The sequence below is a fragment of the Sturnira hondurensis genome, unplaced genomic scaffold (genome assembly GCF_014824575.4).
Source record: "Sturnira hondurensis isolate 20B ecotype Veracruz unplaced genomic scaffold, ASM1482457v3 Scaffold0016663, whole genome shotgun sequence".
Taxonomy (NCBI): domain Eukaryota; kingdom Metazoa; phylum Chordata; class Mammalia; order Chiroptera; family Phyllostomidae; genus Sturnira; species Sturnira hondurensis.
Window position 1 is genome coordinate 7,027,817 of NW_028089294.1, and position 23,911 is coordinate 7,051,727.

At 52.7% G+C, this 23,911-nt stretch overlaps 1 protein-coding gene across 2 annotated transcripts in view; it reads left to right on the forward strand.

Moving 5' to 3' along the window:
* The first annotated feature begins 363 nt into the window (after positions 1-363).
* TTC7A (tetratricopeptide repeat domain 7A) overlaps positions 364-23,911 on the forward strand; it is a 113,748-nt gene continuing 90,200 nt past the window's right edge. The window contains exons 1-3 of one of the 2 annotated variants that reach the window (XM_037066536.1): positions 364-850; positions 9,004-9,167; positions 14,203-14,371. In XM_037066536.1, coding sequence (XP_036922431.1) covers positions 667-850; positions 9,004-9,167; positions 14,203-14,371 — 517 coding nt within the window. In that variant the 5' untranslated portion in view covers positions 364-666. The remainder of the gene's footprint in view (positions 851-9,003; positions 9,168-14,202; positions 14,372-23,911) is intronic. The other variant, XM_037066534.1, reaches the window with a different exon arrangement.

Sequence of the window (23,911 nt, forward strand, 5' to 3'; positions counted from 1 at the left end):
GCCTCTCCCAGGATTTGTGACGTGCCGAGGGCAGCAGTGGTGACGGGGTCACCAAACAAAGCCGGGACCTTGGGGCGGAGGCCTCCCAGGCTAAGAGCCCCAATGGGATGGGAAAGGGGCGGGGAGCAAGGCACCCCCGGGTGCCTGGGCTCCCGGCGGCATTAAAGTGAACGCCGAGTCCGCTGCTTGTGCGGCGAGGGGCTGGCGCCGGGACGGGCGCGAGCGCTCATCCCGTGCCTGGCTGCTGTGGCCACGGTGGCCGCCAGCGCGCCCAGCTCGCCGGGGCCGCGCCACGCCCCCGCAGGGGTGGAGCAGAGGCCAGGGGCGGGTCCGCAGCTGGCGGCGCCCTGGCTCGGGGCGGGGGCTGTGGCAGCTGCTGCAGCAGCGGCGGCGGCATCAGCGTCAGGAGCTGTTGCAGCAGAGGCGGAGGCTGCTCTTGAACGCGTCCCGGCAGAGCAGCCGGAGCCCCAGCCAGGAGGCGCAGGGCGGTGCACTAAGTGCTGCTGCTGCCCGCCCGCGACTGCCTGGGGTCCCGCCACCACTAGGGCCCTTGCTGCGGTCTGCTCCCCCATCGACCCCGCCCGCGTGTGCGCCCCAGCCGGGACGCCGCCCCCGGCCGGGTCTCCCCTTCTTGGCCGCACCTCCCATGACAGCACCCGCGCGAAGATGGCTGCGAAGGGCACGCACAGCTCCCACCTGAAGATAGAGAATGAGCTGGAGCGCTGCCGCGCCGAGGGCCACTGGGACCGCATGCCGGAGCTGGTCCGGCAGATGCAGGCTATGGTCGTGCCCAGTGGAGGAAGCCACCGGCGAGCCATTCCGGGCAGCTCGTTCACCTCTCTGGACGCTGGTGAGTGAAGGAAGGGGCTGGTTCACCAGCTGGAGCGCGCGAAAAAGCGCCGCCTCCTCCAGGAAGCGCGCCGCGACTGCCCCCCAACCCGCGACGGCCGTCTTCGGTATTACTCGTAGTGTTGGTCTGAGGAGTGCCAAGTCAGTTAGAAAGGCTCTTATGGCCCAGGAGAAAAATCATGCAGGTTGGGTGTTTGGGGGGAGAGAGAGAAAAACGTCTTCTACTCTGTGCCATTTAGGATCTTGTGGGCAACTCCGTCTACTTTGAAATAGTAGTATCCGCGTGTGCCAGATTAGGGCTTGAGCTGGAATCTTGCACTGCCCCTCCACTACCCGCAATCCCCGCCCAGGTCTTTAAATTCCATCAGGTGAAGGCTGTGTGTCTGTCCTTGCCTTACCTCTTCTTCCCCCAAGTCGACAGCGGAGCTCTGTCCACAACAGACCTAGTTGGAATGGTTGATAAGCACCAGGGTGGGGTGGTGAAGAGTGAAAGAGGACTGGTAGGCCTCAGTTTCCTCATTTGTGGCCAAACTGGGGACGCTTCTAGATAGCCCCGGGCTTAAGCAGTAGGGTTGGTTTGACTAGGCTAGGCTCACTCTGCACTGAAGTGGGAAAGCACCCAGATGCAGCAGTGGGGAAAGCCCTGCCCAGGTCTCCAACCTCAAATCCTGTCCCTGGTGCCTTCAGCTCCACCTGGAGAGCCCTCCCTGAGCCCTAGCTTTGAGCACTTCAGAGCCCTGTGGAAGCAGGTAAATAAACAGAGTTTTGAAGGCTGCCTGTGGAANACTGGTAGGCCTCAGTTTCCTCATTTGTGGCCAAACTGGGGACGCTTCTAGATAGCCCGGGGCTTAAGCAGTAGGGTTGGTTTGACTAGGCTGGGCTCACTCTGCACTGAAGTGGGAAAGCACCCAGATGCGGCAGTGGGGAAAGCCCTGCCCAGGTCTCCAACCTCAAATCCTGTCCCTGGTGCCTTCAGCTCCACCTGGAGAGCCCTCCCTGAGCCCTAGCTTTGAGCACTTCAGAGCCCTGTGGAAGCAGGTAAATAAACAGAGTTTTGAAGGCTGCCTGTGGAAGGCTCCGTGGGGGAGAAGGAATGAAAATAATGGGAATAGTAATAGCCAACACTTACCTAGTACTCACTGTGTGCCAGGCACTGTCCTAAGCATTTTGATCACTTCATAATTCCTCCCAACAACCCCGTGAAGCAGGTACTCTTGTTCGTCCCACTTACCGATAAGGGCACTGAGGCACAGAGAAGTTAAGTGACTTGATCATCCACCTGATAAGTGGTAGAATCAGTATTTGAACCCAGGCTTCTCAGTACATCTTTTTAACCACTTGCACTCCTACCTCAAAGGTGTGTAGTGCACAGTTCCAGCTTGAAGAGTTGCCAAGGTGGATGGGGAGGCAGGGAGGTGATCAGAGGGCAATTGGGTGTTAGATGTGGAGCTCAGAGGAAGGGGAGAAGGTTTCAGGAAGTAGCAGAATGTGTGCTGACCTCTGACTGGTGATGGGAAGAGCAGAGTGTGTCCGCCCAATGAGGAGGAAGGGTAGAAGGACACTGAGGGGGCCTAGGTGGCAGAGATGCACAGTCGGGTTGAACCTTTGAGGTAGGTCTAAGCATGACAGTGAGGAACAGTAGCCAGAGCTGGTACATATATGGGAGAAGCTGGTGAGCACCCATTTTCAGGGAAGAAGAGATAAATTGCAAGTTCCCTTCTCTCCTCCACATGGGGTGATGTGCTGGGGTGAGTCTGGTAAGGGTGGAAATGGAAAGTGACCCACGCAGAGGGCACTGGAGCCTGGGACAGGTGTGGGGGTGTGAATGAGGTCGGCACTATGGAGAAACACACTGGGGCTAAGACAGGAACCGGGACTCCTCGAGTCTGTGCAGTATTTCCCGAGTTCTTCTTTAGAGGCTCAAGGGACGCTGACTAGTTAATTCATTGGTACCCCAGGAAGAAAGGGTTTAGAGAGCCACTAGTTAAGAAATTGGGCCTCATGGATTAAATATCATTAACAGACTTTTTTGAACTATAGGACTTCTCAGAGCCTTTAATAAGCTCACCTGCCTGTGATATGCAAGCCAAGGGAAGAGTATAAATACCAAATTTCCCAAACTTACTGAATTCTATGAAGCATTGTTGGGCAAAAATGCTATGGCCTCATTTCTAAATGGTATGGTATAAAGTGCTTTCTCTCTGTATTTTTAAATTTTTGTAAACAAGCCTGTGAGAAGGGCAGAAATTATTGTCCCCATTTAAACACAGGGACACCAAGACTCAGAAAAAGTCACATGTGTGTATGTGTCAGAGCCTCTACCCAAGCCCGAGTCCCTGCTACCAAGTCTACCAGTGACAGAGTAGAGTGCACGGAGCCTGGCTTGGCTTCTCTGTGGCGACTCACCGGCACAGGGGAGACTGAAGGATGGTGAGGTAGTCTCTTCTGTCAGCTTTTTGGTTTGGTTCTGTGAGTGACTTTCCACCCCCATTAAACCCAAATACACTGTCCCAAAATGCACACATGCACATGAGCAAGGAAAACAAGTGACTCCCAAAGCCCGCACGTGGAGCATTTTGGTTCTCTCTCCATGGGGCTCTTTTTGTGTGTGTGTTAGAAAGAGGAAGGGAGGAAAGGAGAGAGAGAGAGAGAGGGAAACATCGATTTGTTGTTTCACTTATTTATGCAATCACTGGTTGATGCTTGTATGTGTCCTGACCCGGGATCGAACCCACAACCTTGACCTGTCAGGATGACTCTCTAATCAGCTGAACTATCCAGCCAGGGCTCTCCACAGAGTTCTTAATCACTGTAGGGATTGAGAGCCTATTTTCTGGGATGGGGAGGGGTGTTTGTGTTGATGCCCCTGCAACCCAGGAAGGAGATGCTTACAGTCCCACACCCGGCCTTTTAGACCCCTACAGTCAGTGACTGGAAGCTTCAATAGTTATATAATTTGGGAAAGGGGAGGAGGGTATGGGGGGGTCCAAACCCCAGTTGAACCGCATTTTACAGGCAGAGGCCCTGCTGTATCTGTGGGGTTTCCTTCCAAAACCCAAAATCCCAGAACGTGGATTTCACTGTAGGGAGTAGGACGGGGTGCCTCTTTCTGGTCTGCTGAGAGTGGAGGACCAGGAGGCGCTCCCTCAGACCGGGCCCCCACCCGCCTTTCCTGTCTGGGGAGACTGCGCCCTGCCACCTACCCAGGGGGAAGGTAGTGCTGCTTTTTGTACATGTACTTTCAAACTCACATCCGGTTTAGAGTTGGTCAGGATGGAGCAGAGTACGGCTGTTTGTGGTGAGGTTTGTTCGTGTAAAAAGAAAGAGCCCACCCAAGTGGTTAAACAGAAAGAAAAGAAAACTTGATTATGAAAAATTTCCCAAACGTCCAAAAGGTAGAAGTAGAGACAATGAGTCCCTCGTGCCCACCCATCAGCAGCGTCCCTGTTCATGAATTCAAGAAGGATCTGTTTGAGCTATTTCTACCCTCATTTCTCCCTTGCGCTGCAACATTGCGATATGTATTATACTTGCTAAGTAAGAACTGTTGGAAAGTGTCACTGCCGTACCATTATTGCAGCTGGCCTCTCCGATCTAATGCCTGCGTTTCACAGCTCGTCTGTTAGAATCAGGATCCAAGTAAGGCCACACATTGCATTTGGTTAGTAAGTTGGGTCTCTCTTTTTTCCCAACATTTTATTATGAAAATTTCAAGCACATAGCAAAGTTGAAAGAGTGTTGCAGCTCACCTCCTTGATTCTGATGTTCTTTTACTGGACTCGCCATATCTCACCTGCCTCTCTCTCTGTCCGTCTTGAAGTCTTTCCCAATCTGTATTCGCCACCCTCCAACCTTTGTTTTTTATTTTTTAATTTTTTTTAAAGATTTTATTTATTTATGTATCTTTAGAGGGGAAGGAGAAAGGGAGAGAAACATCAGTGTATGGTTGCCTTTTGTGCGTCCCCTGCTGGGAGTTGGCCTGCAGGGAACCAGCCTGCAACCCAGGTATGTGCCCTGACTGGGAATCGAACTGCGATCCTCTGGTTCGCAGGCCTGTGCTCAATCCACTGAGCCACACCAGCAAGGGCTTCTTTGTTTTTTAACTGAATAATTTTTTTTGAACTGGAAATTGTTCTGAGTGTTTCTTCAGGTGAGTTAGAGGGGATGTTTGAGGCAGGTGGCCTCTCACTAGTTTCGGCCTCTTCCTCGTCCATCGATGGTAGGAAAGCCCCAGCGCTCTGCAGTCCTGCAAGGTGAGCAGCTGGGGAGACCGCTGTGACCCCATGTGACCTAGTGAGGAAGGGCCTGGTCTGAACTCCAGGCTTGCTGGCTGGACCCAGGTTTCTAAGCAGACAATTCGCAGACTGTGGAGAGGGGAACACCTTTCTGCAAATGGGGGTGCGGGGAGAAGGCAGGCGTCCTTGAAGTGGCTCTCTCTGACCTGGCACTCTGAGAGAAGCCTGGACAGGGTCAGGAGCAGAGAGGAAGCCAGCTGACAGAGGCCTGTCAAAAACAAGATGGGTGGGCAGACTAGGTGGCCACTAAGGGGTGGCCTCATTCAGGTCTCTGTCAAGGGCAGGGGGCTGGGCTGGGCTCCCAGAGTCTGTGTCACTCGGTCAGGAAGGCCTTCCTCATGCCCTCGGTGGGGGCGGGGAGAAAAGAACCTGGAATAGTTTAGGTAGGGGATACAATTTGGACAACATGATGATAAAAAGCAATTTGTTTACCTTTAAAGAAGGACAGGAAAGCCGCTGTCCACCTGCCTTCCTATTTAACAACTAAAAAATCTAGAACTTCATTCCAAAATATCCTTCAGTCCCATAGATTGGCCAGTTGAGAATAGTGGGATGGAAAGAATGGGGGGAAGGAGGAGAAAGAATGGCGCAGGGAGAAGAGTTGAGCAAGGAAGGAAAGAAAGCAAATCCCCAGCGCTTGCTGAGTGCCTGCTCACCCTAACAGAGAGATCGAGTGGGGGCTGAAGAGGAGGGGGAAAAGCTCTGGAGAAGGACCGGAAGTGTTTACAATGTAGTCGGAAGCTTCTAGGTATAAAACAGTGAGAGCAACTCTCATTCCTGTCCTTGGAGTTACTGTTCGCTTTTAAGCCCCTGTTTATAGCTCTTACACTGTTCTTCGTTTGTAAAGTACCAGAGACTCTGCTCTGCGGGGCATGAGAGGAGACGGACTCTTTGGTTGTGTCATATTACTGTTATGGGCTGTGGCCCATCACATATCTCCATTACCATCTCTAAAATGGGAATAATACCTACCTTTGTGCTGATTTAATGATACTGTGTGGTAAAGTACCTGGAACTCAGTGGGCCCTCAACAAACCTTAGTCCCCCCTTCTCTTTTTCCTCCCCTTTCGCATTAAAAGGCCCTCTCGAGGTTTGGAGCAGCGCTTCTCAACTGGTCTGTGGAGGATCCGTTGTATGTTTTTACATTCCCAGTCTGATGTGCTCCAGTACTTTCGTGAGACACACAAACTTCTATCTACCCTTCCAGGTTTTTACTATTCAAGTCAACAGATTTAAAATCATTCTGCCATGTTATTATCAACCTTTGTCAATGTGTACTCTAAATTTCTGCACTTCCCTTTCTGCACCTGGGTCACAGACCCTCACAGACCGACCTGTTCCAGGCCACTGACCACACTTTGAGCAGCAGGTGTTCAGAGGACACGCCCATCACTTTGAGGAGTGGCACTGCCCTGGGGAGTATTTCCAGATTGAGGGTTACCTGGGAGGAAGCTGGCTTTTCTAGGCTGGAAAGGAATGGAGCCAATGAGCCATGGGGAGCTCTGGGCGGGGCAGTTGGCTGGAGGAGGCAGAGCCAGGAGGCAGGAAGGCTCTGCTGCTGTGAACTGGGTGGGGAGCTGGCTGTTCCTAGCACTGGTGCACTTGAAGGAGGAGGGCGGGGACCAGCTGCAGAGCCCCGGAAGGGGCGGTGCCCTTTGAGGAGCAGGTTCCTAACCTCACCCCTGGTTTTGATAGAAGCAAAACAGGTGAGGAAGAGCAGTCTGCCCAGAGGCCCACCTCTCAGGACTGCTGCTCAGACACCTGCTGCTCAGACCCCAGCTTCTAGTTGAGATGAGTGCCTTTCATTCCGGGGTTGATTTCAACTTTTATCTGTGAATAGGTGACATGTCCACAGGGGTCAACCTTCCAAAGGTACCCACTGAGAGTGCAAAGTCCTCCCCTGTTTTCACCCCCTTTCCCAGTAAACCAGCGAGATTCTCAGATATTTGTGTCTTTTTCATGTACAGAGTCTGGCAGAAGTAACACCACTGAGTGTGGTTGGGAGGGTACGTGAATGTCTCACACGAGATGGACAGCAATTTGAATGTTTCATCTAAAATGTCATATGGTGGGCTTGAGTGTGATAGTGTTATGTTACAGAATCACATGCTCATGATTTTGTAATAAAATATTTTTATATGATAAGAAAGGGCTGTTATTTGTGGGACCCTGTATTTTTATGGATGCCTAAATACCAGTGGCCCATTATGTCCACCGTGTGGACTCCGCTTTCTTATCAATTTGTTTAGGAGTTTATGCCATAATAGCACATACTGAGCTTCCTCATCCCTTTTTATGGCAGCGTGGTGTCCCGTTTTATGGGTGCACGATGCTTTGTTGGATCAGCTTCCTGTTGATGGACATACAAGTCGTCTCTAATTTTCGGCTATTACAAATAATGCTGCAGGAGTGACCTTATATGTAGGTGGCTTTGCACATCTGCAAGGACCCACATAGGAGCAGAATTGCTGGGTCAATGGGAATGCACAAAAATGATCTCCACATGTGTTGCTAAGTTACCAGCTTCTCCCCTACCAGCAATGGATGATCATTTGAACCCGGTACTTGCCTGGCTATGTCCTCCAAATGTTAGTTTTAGAAATCGTGAGGTGGGTAGAGGAAAGGATTGGCTAAAAGTCTTTGGTGTGCTCAGAGGGACTGTCTTCTGGGATCTGGGCTTTGAGATTCCATGCTCTCGGCACAGAATCTCCCCTGCAGATGGAGAGTCTTCTTCAGAGACATGCAATCTGGGACCAGTGGCTTTGAGTTGTGAGCAAACTGCAGTGGTCCTGAAAGTGAGGAGTCAGTGGCATCCCCAGGCAGGTCTGAGGATGCTTTCCTGACAGCAGAAAGAGCAGTCTGAAGAGATGGGACCAAGCACACACTCCAGGAGACATTTTGGATTCCCACGTGACTACCTGAGCCTCCTGGCTTCTTCCTGCTGTAATAGAGAGGCTCCTGTTCACTTGGCAGCTGTTTACTGGGCTCCTATAGTGGTGGGCCTGGGCCTTGCCCTGGTTGAAGGAGGAAGGTCAGTGACCCAGTCACATTCGCCACAGCCACTGAGGCCATCATGAAAGCACACTTGACCTTTGGCCCTACACACTGAACACCTGAATCCCATCTCCAGCCAAGTCGCTTTGGCTGTGGGTACCAGGAATACGATGGTCACAAGATTGGAGTTTTCAGTGTGGTAGGGGAGGCAGCAAATTAAACCAAGCAGTATAAATTCACCTGCTAAGTGGTGAGGGCTGCAGATAAGCTGACATAAAGGGGAGAACTCCAGAGAGTGTCAGTACTAAAGCTCTTCAAGGAATTGCGTTGGTGCACAAGTAAATCCGCTTCCTACCTTCACTCTGCACTTCGTTGCTAGGTTCCCCACTGGTCACGTTAAATAAAATACCTCCAGAGTGGAGAAAACCCAATCAATATGATTACATGGAAATTGGGAGCATATGCAAACTCATTATTAAACTGCTTCACATTTTCTTCTTCTTTGGCCATTTGGAGAAATGCCTTCTTGGTTTAAGAACTTGTTACCCACAATGGGGCATGAGTGCGACTTTGTCCCTCATTTTAAATTCTGGAATTCTGGGAATTTGTCCCAAGTCCTAGGAACTCTGTCTTCCCAACCATGAAACTGCAAAAGACAAAAGGGTGGTTTGTGCTGGTGCAATGGTAGAATGCCTGTGTTTGTTTTTTCCTCAAGGCAATTTAAGTTTATGGAACTAGTGTCTTTATTGATTTTCTCAAACGTGGGCCATTTATGTGCTGGGGGGAGCAGTAGTTGGGTCGGTACAGGGACAGGTACCAGTCTCCACATTTGCCAAGTTCAGGGGACCACTGTCCCATTTTTCAGATGACTTTGGAAAGCTGCTCCTGGCAGAGGCCCTCCTGGAGCAGTATTTGAAGGAGAATAATGCCAAGATAAAGGACTCCATCCCTTTGCTGGAAAAGAATGAGCCGAAGATGAATGAAGCCAGAAACTACCTGAGTGGCATCCTCAACCACGGGAAGCTGTCGGTGAGTTGTCAGCCCCTCCAGGCCTGTGGTCCCCTTTCTTCTCCTGCCTGCTGTCTGCTGTCAGTCTCCCTGGGTCATTCGGTCACCCGAACAGCAAGTGTTTCTCAGGGTTGGCCTTGTGCTATTCAGGACAGTGGCCACTAGCCACATGTGCACTTGAAATCTGGCTACTCCACAATGAGATGTGCTGTGAGTATAAAACATACACTGGGTTTTGAAGACTTTAGTGCAAAACAAAGAATATAAAAGATCATTAATTCTTTACGTTGGTTACATGTTCAGATGATACTATTTTGGATAAATTGGGTTAAAGTGTTATTAAAAACTAATTTACCTCTTTTTTACCTTTTTAATGTGACTAGAACATTTTCTAAGACAATTTAGATCACACATGTGGCTTAAGTTATATTTCCATTAGACAGCACTTGTTTGACCTGGTGTGTGCCTGGTCCTGTGTGCTCCTTGGGGGTCTCGGGAAGGAAACCTTAGTGAGCCTAAGGTCTAGTTGGAAACAGGCAAACATACAGAGCTGGCCAGTGACAGAAGAGCTTAGTAACGGGCAAGCCAGTTAAGTCCGAGTGCATTTATTGAGCACCCATTGTATGCCAGGAACTGAGGGGAGGCATAGAGGGAAGTATAGTCACGGCTTTCTCTAGACCTTTACTACTCAAAGCACGGTCCACCCATTTGCAGATTGGACATGATCTGGAAGCTGCTTAGGAACGCAAAATCTGGATTAGAATCTGCATTTAACAAACTCTATTGCACATTAAACTTTGAGACAAACAGATTACAGTGTATGCTGAGCTATAGTAGAGGTATTGCTATGTCATTAGAGACCCAAAGAAGATGTGATTTTTCAAGAGATGTTCTAAAGCCATATATTTATTGACCTAAGCATTTGATTGCAGCCAGCTTTGTGAAAGGCATTGTGTTATGTACTTCAAGGGCCATAAAGATGAGTACAGATGGACACTGTCCTCTGGGAGGTTGCAGGTCTCCTGGAAGATAATTCCTATCAGCAGGTTGTCCGGTGTGGCCTGTGACATGTGACATATGCCACAGGCATGGTGTACATGCACAGGCGAGTCCAAGGGGAACACTCCTTAGGGTGAGGCAGGCATCACCTTGGGGATGATAGTACTATCATTGGACCCTTGGGGGAGAGTTGGAACTTGAAGGACGAGGGCGACAGACACACAGAGGTAGGACAGGGCATTCCAAGCTCAGGAAGCTGTGTGTAATCTAAGGGTTCCTCTTATAAGAATTTCACTAAAATATGTCAGCAAGAGTGAAGGGGGTTGGTGGGTAACCAGGTAGTGGAAGTACACTGGGGCTGGAGAACAGGCACTGGGACACCCCACGGAGAAGCATCTGGCTTTTTCTGTAAGCCGTGCAGGGGGGTGGACTGGAAGTTTGAGGTTCCTGCTGTTAGACTCCTCGACAGGGATTATTGTAGCTCTGGGAGACTTTGTATCCAATTAAAACAGCCGCTTGACCCTGAGCATGTCCCTTGACCTTGTGGACCCTCCAGCTCCCCATCTGTCAATCAAAGGGGTTGGACTTGATCTGTGTGTCCCAAGGTTTTCCTACTAAGACCACTTTTATTTTTTTTCTTTCCAGTAGACTCCATGAAGTATTTTAAAATTGTTTTGAAAAATTAAGACGACTCTGGCTTATTGTAAAAAGTTCACTACACAAACAAGTAGTTCAAATAATAAATCAAAGTCCTTGTATGCCAGCCTGGCTCCTACACTCATCCCCACCCCCAGTGTGGAGTTCTGGTCCCCACCCGGTGTGTGACCCACACTCCTTTGTTTTTTAACAAACACACATACACACATATAAAACTTTCTCTTCTTATTAGAGTCACAGGGTACATATTTGGCAGGCTGTGCTTTTGCACGAGAACTTTCACCTGGAGCTTTCTTCATGCCAACACCTCGTTCTTTGTATTGGCCAAACAGTATACACATGTATTGTTGTGAAAATTGTTTTGTCCGTCACATCACATTTATTAAATGCAAATTTGACCATGCTTTATTCATCAAAGACATACCTAGGCACCGATAACATTGAGAAAGTCCCTGTTTTCTAGGCCAAAGCCAAAAGGCTTAATGCTGAACAGGCAAAATAAAATATTAAAAGTAGTGTATGGGATTCTCCATCTTACCCCAAATGCCAGGGTGTAGCTGGGGGAGGGGATGACCTTTCCTGGCAGCAGATGAAGCCCCAGGTGGAGTCCCATATTTCCTGGGTGTCTGATGGGACAAGGAGAACGGAGAAGTCAGTCCCAAGGTACCTCCTCAGGGTAGCCTGCTCTCCGCAACCTCTAAGATCCTGCCCAGCTCAGTTCTGTGGACTTCAGTGATAACGAACCACTTGTCATAACTTGTCATCCACCCAGCCCAGGCATCGCGCCATCTCCTGGTTGCCTCGTAGTCGTCCTCTCAGTGGTACTTCCTCGTATCCCCATTTTCTAGGGGAAGAGACTGAGACCCAGGACAGGCTGGTCACTTAGCCAAGGTCCGGAGTCACAGGTCCAGGACCTGAGCACAGGCCTGTTTGTCTGCACACCCCGAGTTCTCGTGCTCTTGGCTACTTTTCGGGGCTGTGTCCCTAAGTCCTGCAGTGGAGATAAAACAGTGACAGGGAGACTCGGATTAATATAGCGATGATGGTGGCACTCCTGCCCTTACCAGTCCCAGTCTGCCTCTGTGAAGTATTTCCTCATCTGTTTTCCCCTACCCTGGGGATTCACATGTGGTCGTTCTTCCCTTTTTATTGACAGAGATGCTGAGGCACGGAGGCTGGGTGACACACTCACTCCCCAGCAGAGGGACTGTTCTCCAGACTGAGCGACTTCCTGCATGGCATCTTTGTCCTGGGCCAGGGCTCTGGGGTTCCCTGACCACTGCTGGATTGACAGGCCAAGAACATTTCAAATTCAAGTGCACGGGTCCCACAGCGTGTAGCCATCTTTCAGTGCTGCCAAATACGGGCATTAAAAAAATAACAGCCACACCGTACCATTTTCTATCACCTTCACTCCCTAAAAGTTAAGAATATATCTTAACACCAAAAAAAACCCCAAGACAAATGTGCTTTCAGAATTGATGGCAGCTTTTTGAATGGTACAGATTCGGCTTTATGGAACATTCCCCACATGGTCCTTAATTTTCCAAGCGAGGTAGAAGCTCTGTTGTGAACTGTCATTGGTCTACCAGGAACCACAGAGCTCCACCCTGGCATCACCTTGCACCTCAAAACTTGTTGCTCTGAGCTCAGCTGCCCTTTTCCCTGTTTATAGTAGAACTGGATGATAATAATAATAATTACTCATGCCCTGTATTTATCATGCTTCTTTCTAAAGAAAAGTTCAAAGCTCTTTTCTGGACTTTGTCCTATTCACGCTCTTGGCATTGCTGCCATGGGAGGTGAGGGGTAGGTGATCGGGTGTCACCCTCACAGTGGGAAGACAAGGCCAGGCGGGGAGGAAATGTGCCTGTGGCTTGAGACCAAGTGGAGAGAATCGCAGAGGTGTTGCCTGTCTTGGAGGGATCGTGGGCGGCGTGCCCCTGGGGGTGTGTAACCTGTGGCCCTGGCCCAGGGAGTGGGTGGCTTACTGGTGTGACTAGCAAATGCCCTTGAAAAATTTAGCCTTTGAGAGTTAATCAGTAGTCGGAAGGTCAGGCTTGTGGGGGCCAAATGGGTCTATTTGGTAGAGGCATTATAGGAATTTAGCAGAGAGGAGTCCCCTGGTAGTCAGGGAGACTTCCAGGAGGAGGTGGGCCTGAGCAAAGTCCCAAAGGATGGAAGAGAATCTGTATAGCTTGAGGAGACTGTTCCAGATAGGCGGCCTGTGTGAGCAAAGGCAAAGGTAGAATGTGTATTCACAAAAGCCAAAAAGACCAGTGAGGAAGGAGAATTTGGCTGGGCCACACTCCATTTCTCTTAGTTGGCTTCTGAGAGGGCAAGGATAATGAATGGGGAGTGTGGAGGCTTCCCCTGGGGTCTGTCGTCAGAGTCTGATCTCCCCAACACGGAGTTAGGGGAAGCACCTTCCCATGTGACAGAGGCCGGCCTGGGCACCAGCAAGACACCTCCAGGGAGCTTTGTGGACAGCATCGATGCTGTGTGGTGGGGATGGTGCCCAGAACCAGGCCGAAGGGGAGGTGGGCCTGCGGAGCACAGAAGTGAAGACGGCAGGCTAGAGCAAGTAGCCTCAAAAGGTAGGCAGTCTTGTCCAAGGCCATGTAGCTCTGGGGCAGGGCCAACCAGACTTCCTCGGGGCCTGAGCGTCCTGGTGTGGGGTAAAGATCTGGGCATGAGCAACACCTGGAAAAGTAGGGCAAAGAGAACGGGTTTGAATTTAGGCTCTTGATTGGGCACTTTTTTACCTGCTTCTGATAAAATGGGACTATGGCCCAGCAGGCCTTTCCTCTCTTCCTCTCTCCTGGCCCATACTGCTCATGTGGCAGTTCTCCCCGCAAAGGTCCTGCTTTTGTGGGGGGGCTTCAGCTTGAGGCCTGTCACCTGCATGGGCTCTTTCCAAGGTTTTTCACCCATTGTGTATGTGTATGTGTGTGTATACCCAAATGATATTAGGCCAAGTTTTGTGGGACCTGATATCATTTGGGGGGTGTACACACACACACACACACACACACACACACACATATATGAATGAACAAGTGCCTGAACTCCTGAGTGCCAGCCTTGGGCTGAAGCTGCTGGGGGCTGCAGGAGAGAGAAGACAGGGCCCAGTCTGCAAGCTGCCTGCAGCGTAGTTGGGTGCATAAGACACACATACGAAAGGGCTGGGGACTCATGAGAATTTCAGTAAGTAGGCCACAGACTGCAGGTGTGGAGAGAAGGGAGCCCTCAGCATGTACTTGAGGGCTGGGGAAGGCATTCTGGAGGAGGGTCTTAGGCGAATTGTCATGGCGCTGTGAGAGGGTGTTTGTACTACCTCGTGGGGGTGGCAGCAGGGACTTTGGGCAGGAGCCTGCTGATGTGGCCCTTGTCCTTTCAGCCACGGTATATGTGTGAGGCCATGCTGATCCTGGGCAAGCTGCATTATGTGGAGGGCTCCTACCGAGAGGCCATCAGCATGTACGCGCGGGCTGGGATCGATGACCTGTCTGTGGACACCAAGCCTCTGTATCAGATGCGGCTGCTGGCAGAGGCCTTTGTCATCAAAGGTAGGTGTGGGTGCCAGCTGGGGCTACCCACCCCCATGCCCAGCACGTTACACCCAGGCCCCCCTGTGCTGGGAGCAGGCGGCAGCTATAGGGCAGCAGCAGATGCTGGGTTGAGGGTGAGGGTGAGCTGTGCCGATGTCCAAGATACATCACCCCTGGTGTGCCCAGGCACTGACCAGCCAGGCGAACACCAGTAGTGACCAGGTATCCCGGCTGCCGACCGGCACCGGGCTGGGTGCCAGAGGACTCAGGTTCTCACTCTGGCTCTGTCAACAGCTAGCTGCCCACTGTGTGCCTTTGGGTGAATTACCTCTTCATCTTTTGTAGCCGCAGCTGATGTATTTGGAGGACAGGACCGTGATACCTGCCCTCACCGGGTTACCATGACCAAGAGGAATCAGTTGTGTAACCAGGTTGAGAAAGGCTCAAACAATGTGCCATCCCCTTGTCAGGCTGGTGATGGTGCCTGATGGTATAGAGCCGTCCGTCGCTTCTCAGGCTTGTCAGGCACCCACTGTGAGTGGCCCAGAGAGGTGGTACCAGGATCCAGTGATGGGCAGGACAGAACCAGTTCCCAGGGCGACTGGTGCTAGGGTGGAGACCCTGGCATGCAGGGTCAGCGATGTAGGGATTTCTGGGTACAGGAGGCTGCGGTGTCCTGACCGGGGTAATGGTGCCGCTGAGCTGGCCCCTGAAGGTGTTTCACGCTAGTAAAAGCCCTGCTCCCACTTCGTGCTTCGGGCTCCTCCTCCCTGGATTCAGATCCCTGGGACCACAGAGCCTGAGGCGTGGCCCCTGATGGCAATGAGTTTCCGCGAGCCCTTCTGCCCAGGAATCGTGAATGTTTGATCAGCTCCCTATTTCAGCACAAACCAACCCCCAGAGAAAAATCTAGACGTGCGTGTAGACCTGTGGGGATTTGGTGCCTGGCATTGGCAGAGTATCTGTCACCCTCTTTCTATCACAGATGGGGATGGTCTCCCCGTCTCATATGTTGGGAAACTGAGGCTCAGAAAGGATGCATACCTTGTTCAGAGTTACCGAAAGATGTACGATGGAACCAGGACAGGAGCCTCCACTCTGTGATGTTGGCTTTGGAATATGAGTCCCCCAAGCCCATTCCTCTGTCTCCCTTGGACCCCCGTGCAGGGCACAGCCTCCTTGTCCCTGTTTGTCCACTGCTGGGGCCCTGGATCCCTTTCCCCAGTGAGAGACTGCCCTCCCCATCCCAGGAAATCTGCTGAGCATGTCACCTGGACAGACCCAGCACCAGCCTGCGGAGGGGCAGGTGCCCGTCTGGGGCGGTCCAGTCTGCGGGCTCTTCTCCCTTTGCTTTCTCGTCCTCTCCTCTGGGCTCCTGGCACAGGCCAGTCTGGGGGGTGGTCTTCATTTGGTGTTTGGGTCTTTCAGGTCTCTTGGAAACCACTTCTGCCTCAGACTTCCTGAACCTAACACCTCTCCTTGGGGGTCCTTTCCAGCACTTCTTTTCCCGTAGAACTGGCTCGGTACCTACCGCTCCCTGTCTCCTGCTCTCTACTCTTTCCAGCACTCCTCCAGCTTCTTGGTGGTCAGAGGTGCTGCAGGGGAGGTAAGGAGCCCGGCGTGGGCTGCTCGGTCTTGCACTGTGCCAGGTCTCCGCCCCTCACTGACCGCGTGTGACCTCCCACTTGCCTGCTTCCTCTCTGCCTGTCCTCCCTGTCCTGTTGCAGTGACTGTGCCCTGCTGCTTGGCATGCTGAGGTTCACCTGACCATGCATGTGCTTGAGGCCATGCATGAGGCCTCCAGATATGCATGATGTTGATTTTCCTAGGTTTGGGGGGACCCAGTGGGTCTCCCCATGCAGAGACTAGGGGACGGGGATGGCTGATCATTGGTCCTGACTCCATTTATGAGCAGGGGAGTTGTATAAGTCAGTTTTATTACCCTCAGTTCTGGAGGCTGGTAAGTTCAAGATCAAGATACCAGTAGGGTCGGTGTATGTGAGGGCTGTCTCCTTCCTCGGGTTGCAGATGGCTGCCTTCTCACTGCGTCCTCACATGGCCTTGCCTCCATGTGTGGGCATGGGGAGATCCTTCTCTCTCTTCCTCTTCTTATAAAGCTGCTAACCCCATCACGAGGCCCGTCCTTGGTGACCTCATCTAACCCTAATCATCTCCCAGAGGCACCATCTCCAAATACCAGTTCACTGGGGGTTAGGGCTATAATATGTGAATTGGGGCATGTGTGGGGGCCATAAACATTCAGTGCTGGGAAAGGATAGTGGCCAGAGGAAGCCACACAGTTCACATAGTGATAACACTTCAGCCCTCTCTCCGTGCAGGTGTGCCCTCATTACATCCACACGGAACCCCCTGAGTGGGTGTTCTCTTCGTTCCTACATCACTGTCGAGGAGCTATGGTCAAAGAGGTGGAGGGACTCATGTGGATTTCACAAGAGGTGGCAGGACCAGGACTTGTACCCAGGCAGCCAGAGCTCCCAAACAGCTGTGGTCAGAATTCTAGACTGAGAGGAATCACAGAAATGATCTAGGCCAGTGCCTCGCATTGTAGATGAGGAAATCGAGGCTGACGAAAGTGAGGCGACTTACCCAGGACGTCAGGTAGCTGGTGTTTGCACTGGAATGCTCCACCCCAGGCAGCTTCTGCGTTGCAGGCTCTGTCAGGCCCCAGGTGGCCTCCGCCGGAGCCTGCCTCGCCCGCTCCCAAGCACTCCGCCTGGCCAGGTCCTTACACCACAGCTTATTCGCCACTCTGCATGGGATTCTGCTCTGTGGCTCCGTGTGGCTCCACGCAGTGCGGCAAAGAGCTTGGGCGTGTGACCTGGGGGCGCTGAGCAGGCCAGGCCTGGGGACACCGCGTGAGTGTCTCTGTTGTGGATCTCCTGTTCTCACTGAGGGGTAGGGGACAGGCTCTGGGGTTCCTCCCCCTCACCCCCTCCCCCTCCGAAACATAAAAACTCACTGAACTCACCTGCTTTCCACCTTTAATGCAGAGGACTTGGCAGGGTGGCCGTCTGAGGCCTGGCTTGAGGACTTAGCCTTCTTCTGATGTGGGAGGGGCGGGGTGGGAGGGCATGGATTGGCCCAGAAGGTGCCTTCTGACTCTCCGGGAGGGTGTTAGACGCCGACATGGGGACAGAGAGAAGGAGGCAGTGGTAGCAGCCTCGAGTTTGTCTTGCCTGAAATGCAGAGCCAGTACGTGCATGTTTGTGTACACTGGATGGGGGGGGTGCCTGACCGCCCTCCTGTCCGGGGAAGAACCTTACTGTCCATGTCATACTTGTTCAGAAACAATGTCAAAACCACAGAGTTTCCACTAAGATAGAAGGGCGAAACGGTTGCATGGGAAGACCTATTATTCCCTGTTTGAGCGATTTGTGCCCAGCCCCCAGCACTCCCTGTCCCTGGCATTTTAGTCACACCTGTGCTCAGACCAACCTGGTCCCGCCAGGAGTAGAGAACTGGATTTTCGGGCCTCCGGGTGGCACCCGGGAGGTGGGCGGGGCCCTGTCAGAGCCTCTGGCTTTGGAGGAAGAACCTTTTTGGAGGCCCTGCTTCGGCCACGTTCACTTGTCTGCCACTCGGTAATGGGCCTGTCCTGTGGCCAGCTGCTCCCAAGTCACCTGTCTGCCCTGGGCAGAGCCAAGGGCCCTCTCTGTGCCTGTCAGCGTCCCCCGTTCAGTCCTTCATTCCCCAAGTGTCCTTTTCCCAAGCCCCTCTGGTGAACCTGACTCCAGTGGTGGGCCCAGAAATGGGCTGTGGACCCTTCCTTCTGGAACCTGAGGGCCTGATGGGGGAGGGGACAGCACGATGGCATGTGCACCCCCCGGGAGTTTGATGGAAATGCAGGCTCTCAGGCCCCTCCCCAGACATATTGAATCAAAACCTGCATATCACCTGCATTTCCCCGTGATGTGAATGCACTTTCCAGTTTGAGAAACCCTACCCTGGAACTGTTATTTAATAAATATTTGTTGACTGGTGGATTCACCTCCAGCTCATCTCTGTAAGATGGGAGGTAGTTGTTACGCCTGCTCTATGGATGAAGAGACCGAGGCATGTCCGGTTGCGCTGCCTGTGTGTAGCAGAGCCTGGATTGGTGGCCAGGTCATTGTCTCCCCAGCTTGTGTTCTGCCTGTGACAGAGGAGCCCACCAGAGGGTGATGAGGAGCAGTTATAGGTGCCTCTGAGATGGGTTTGTGCAGACAAGGAAGATGCAGAAGGTGCAGAAATGCAGAGAAGGAGAGGTCCCGGCGATTACTGCAGAGCCTGGGGGCTGGCCAGGCGGACAGTACGTTTGGGCACCATCATTCTGTCCCTGAGGGTCACTGAGAGGGGGCCCTCACTGGACCTTGTGGAAGAAGGGGACTCGAGCCTCTCCCTGCCTCCTCCAGCCCCCGCTCTCCCGTGGGTCTGCTTAGTGCAGAAGCAGCCCACGCCTCTGGTGTCAGAGGGCAAATTGTCTAGAAAATTTGCTTTTATATGTCAGCATCAGTCACCTTGGTTCAGAATGGGGAGCCTGCCCCCTCCTACCCTACTCCCCTGGCCCTGCAGTAGCCCCACTGTGACTTCTGCCAGCCCTCTGCCCCTGGACCAAGCATGTCAGCTTAGCAGGGGAAGGCCCTGGGGAAGGAATGCTCCTCACCTGGTCCAGGTGCAGAAGACAGATGGGGCAGCCCACCACCATTTTGGTTTGTTCCTGGGGAACACTTCCATTTACGTCATATTAAAAGAACTACCCAGCCCTGACTGGTGTGGCTCAGTGGGTTGGGCATCGTCCCACAAACCAAAAGAAAGGTCTCTGGTTCAATTCTCGGTCAGGGCACATGCCTGGGTTGCAGGCCAGGTCCCTGGTTCGGGGAGTATGTGAGGCAACCAACTGATGTTTCTCTCGTTCATTGAAGTTTCTCTCCCTCCCTTTCTCCCTCCCTTCCCCTCTCTCTAAAAGTAAATAAATAAAATCTTTTTTAAAAAACCAATCCAGGATAATCGGGTTTCGAGGCTCTTCTCAGAAGGCCTAAGCGCTGTCCACGCTCATGAAGCCCGCAGCAGAACCTGCGTGTGTGACTTTGTGTGCTGGTGGCTGTCCGCCCTGCCTCGCCACTGAACTTGGAGCCCCATGAGGACGGAGGTCGTTTCTTCAGCACCCCCGGTTTCCTCTCCCTCCTTGCCCTCCTGAAGCCCCATGCTCCAGCCCAGTGAGGTCTGCTGCTGGTGTACAGCATGGTCCACAAAGTTCTGCTCCTTCATCTGCTTCGCGCCACTGTCCTTGCACCCAGAAAGCTCCGACAGTCCTTCAGATGCAGCTCAGGTCCCCCTGCCTTCCCTTGGTGGTTCAGCTCACAGCGTTCTCTCCCCGATCCAGTCTCATTGGACCTTGGCCGGGGTGTCTCCCCAGTCACAGGCCAGTCAGCGTGCTCCTCCTGCCAGGGGCCTGGCCTTTTATGGTTGAGCCCCTTGAGGTCCCCAGCCCAGCTTCCAGAGGAGAAAGTAAAATTTGCCAGGGAAGTAAAATTCAGCAAGAATCTACCAGAGACACCGAGATGAACAGTTCAGGTCGCTTCCTAGGAGGGAGGCGGGCCAGTGAGCAAAGCCTGCAGCTGGTGTGGAGTGGCTCTGGGACAGCAGCTGCTCGGTGGGAGGGGCTGAGCACAGAGGCAGAGCTGATGAGTCATGAGCTCCCTGGTGCCGCCCTTTCCTGTGCAGGCCCTGCACCCGTAGGCCACGGTGCCAGTGCAGTGGGCACGCGAACGCCCCACAGGTTACCGGTCTGTAGCTCGTTCCCATGGCCTGCTAGGGCAGAACAGGGGGCCTGCTGCCTGGCTGTGGTGCCCTGCCTTGTGGCCGCCCCCAGTTCTGCGCTGTGGGGAGCTCTGCCTTGCCACCCGTGAGGGGCATCTGTGAAGTCCCCTCTGGGGTTGCAGTGCCTCGGCAGCCCATTTCTGAATGGGCCTGTCACACCTGGGCATGGCCTTGTTGGGTTGAGCAACCCAAGGCCTTCGCCAGGTCTGGGGTCTGTCTGCCTCTGCAGCTCCAGAGAGCTCCCCAGTGATAAGCCTTCGGGCATTTTGGCTGATCTGGGTCATCTCCATGAGGAGAATCTAGAGCCAAAGACTGTGTTGACCTAGGGTTCTGGGATCTAGATCCAGGCCTAGAAGTTTCTTTCTCTCAGCACCAGAACCTAGGCTCCTCTGAGCGGCCCCAGTCTTCAGTGTGATGGGTAATCCATGGGCTAGGCTGGAAAGCGCAGGCCCCTGGCCCCTTGGGTTGTGCAGCAGCCTGTGAGAACCACAGTGGGGGGCCTTGTGAAGTCTGGGGGCAGGGGTAGGGGGCGGTGTTGGGCCTTCCCCAGGCCCAACTCAAAACACTGCAGTGAAATGCTAAGGTGTGGCGGTGCTGTGAAAAGTCAAAATGTAAAAACCACGAGGCAGCTGTGAGACTGTAATCTGGAAGTTCTCCTCTCCTCGCCCCTCGAGATTTTTTTTCTGTTTTTCAGTTCTCTTTCAGTTAGTGCAACCCCGGCTATTCTGCTCTCACCTGGGATTTTGTGGCTAATAAAAGTTTTAAAAATAAAAGAAAACACCAGGCCTCCCCTAGGACAGATATGGTGACAGATTTGGTTCTGGTTTTTATTTTTAGTCTTGGTATGGCAGGAATTAGCTGTNCAGGGGTAGGGGGTGGTGTTGGGCCTTCCCCAGGCCCCAGCCCTGGCTCTGATAGGGTCTGGTCTTCCTGCCTCCCCTGGCACCGCCTTCCACAGGAGCAGAGAGTGTCCAGCCCTGATTCTGACTTACCCCTCAGCCACGCCGAATTCTTGTCCACAGGGAGAAAGGGACCCTTAGCAAAGCTGCATCATTCAGAGGGGCTGCCAGGAGTGAAGCTTGCCCACTTTTGTGGGCCCCACAAAAATATCCAACATAGGCCAATACCCTGAAATGTTTCACCAGGTGCCCTAAAGCTCCAGCTTCTGTGGCCCACGGTCTCACCTAAGACAAAATGCATTTTAACTGGTGCTGCTGCATTGTATCTGGAATTCCAGTTTCGTATCTGGGAAATGGCAAAGTCCTTACTCCCAAACTTCACCTCCACTCAGCCAGTCCTGTACTCCAGAAACTGTCCCCTCTGACATTATGTTGCTGGGGTCAGTTTCCGTATCACCAGACTTACGGTCGTAATGACAAAAATGCAACTCCAACTATCTGGAAAAGCAGCAACCTAAAGGGGGAGAGACTAGAAATTGACAGGCTCCTGTAACTATTGAGTTGTTGGTGTAGGTGGCATCAGGCATAGCTGGATCCAGAGGCTGTGTATTGAGGGCTTTCTCTGCAGCTCCAGGTTTACATGGTCCTGTAGCACAGCACTCAGCCTGGGACGGCTGCCTCAGGGCTCGGTCCCCTTGACCTGGCTTGGTCTCCTGCCCAACCTGGAATGAGTTACAGTGGCTGGCAGCTAGACTGCTAGGTTGGTGCCGAGGTGGGCTTTCCTCCCCTGAATCTCATGCACGGTGGTTGAGGGATGGCTCCTCATAGGAAAATCTGCTGCTACCAGAGTAGGGGAAAGGTTCAGGGAGCAGAACCTTGGGGCTGAGGCAGAACTGGCTCACCTCAGGTTACACCAGTGGTAACCAGGTCAGGATCTGAACTTGGCTCTCTCTGACTCTGGCTTTGGGCTCATCCAAGGAGCAGTGGTTTGATCAGAACCCTGAGTTCCAGAGAGGGAAGTGAGTGAGACACAGCGAGCGTGGACCCTTCCTAGGTGGGCTGGGAGGTGAGCCTGATCTTAAGGAGGGATCACCTGCAGATGAGTGTGAGGGGTGCCTTCCGGTAGAGTCCAAAGGAAGTGGAGGTGACTTGTTTAAAGGTGGGGTGTAATTACACCTCCTTGTGACTAAGAGGGGACACATGTAGGAGTGAGTGGAACGTAAGGGGCACAGAAACCCAGCGGTACTACTCAGGGTGCCCCTTACTGCCGGTGTTCTAGAACTTTGGCCCCAGCTACCCCACCATGACTGGTGTGGCCCAGCCTGTGGCCTACAGTAGGGCCCCCCTGTTGGTCAACACTGTGTCTGGGTCTGTCTGGGACAGAGGGGTCTGGGCTCTAGACCCCAGGATGAGGCCTTTGTGGATATAGAGTGACTCACTGTCCTCTTTCCCGTTGGTCTAAGTTCTAAGGGGTATGCCCAGCTTTGTTGGAAACGCAGATGCTTCAGGGCCTGCACTTTTGACGTCAAAAGCCTTTTCCAGTTCATCCCCCAAAAGCCCCAGTACCACTGTCTACCTCTCGCAGGCTTATTCCATGGCAAAGGCTTCCTTCTCTCCTCAAGCCTTCTGGGTCACTCCCATTTCTGGCACTAATTTGATGTGGCAGTGATGTGGAGAATGACCCCCTCACCTCCTGCCATGTCTCCAGTGTGAGTCCTCAAGCCTAATTTGGGGCTCGCTGTGACCCCACAAATGAGCTGTGAGCCCCTTGAAAACCAGTTGTGCCCCATGTTTCAGCCTAGCTACCCCTTTTCCTCTTGCGCACAACCCAACACCAGGGAGGCCGCCGTCCGAGCTCTGCTTGCCCGCTGGCTGCCCTGTCAGCCATCAGCCTGGCTATGCAGAAAATCAGCTCCATCCACTCAAAACACTGCAGTGAAATGCTAAGGTGTGGTGGTGCTGTGAAAAGTCAAAATGTAAAAACCACGAGGCAGCTGTGAGAACTGTAATCTGGAAGTTCTCCTCTCCTCGCCCCTCGAGATTTTTTTTCTGTTTTTCAGTTCTCTTTCAGTTAGTGCAACCCCGGCTATTCTGCTCTCACCTGGGATTTTGTGGCTAATAAAAGTTTTAAAAATAAAAGAAAACACCAGGCCTCCCCTAGGACAGATATGGTGACAGATTTGGTTCTGGTTTTTATTTTTAGTCTTGGTATGGCAGGAATTAGCTGTTTATTTCAGTTTCCTTCTCAAAGGGGCGGGGCCTGTTTGCCTTGTGGGGAGGAGGGTCAGCACTTGTGGTTCCGCAGCCCTGGCCCCAGACTGTGGTCCGTGAAGTGGGAGCCTGGCTCCTGGCTGGAGAGGCATGAGCAGGGGCTGCTGGGGCATCTTGGAAGGAGGTGGGTATGTTCATTGTGTCCACACCAAGCCTTAATTGCATGCCTTCCCGGGCTGCCGGATACAACACAGGGCAAGGTGGTGAACAGAATCGCAGGAGGGGGCACCATGGGTCTGCAGGAGAGGAGGTTGAGGAGGCCTCCCCACATCTCTTGCTGGCAGCCTTTCCCCCACTGTGGGAGGCCACCCAGAGAGTAGTCGGCGGGTGTGAGGGGTGTGGAGCGGGCTTTGAGGGGTACATTTGAGAAACCGGCTTCGACACTAGAGTAGACAGCTGTAACTAACTCAACCATCAGTGGGAAAGGTGAGCCACCGTGGGCTGGCCAGCAGCTTGAGATTGGGAACCCCTGAAGGACCTGAGTGTGAGGAAAGACAGCTGGAGTCTGGGCCAAGAGGACAGACAGACCTGAAGCTGGAAGACCCGGATCTAGCCTGGACTCTGCCAC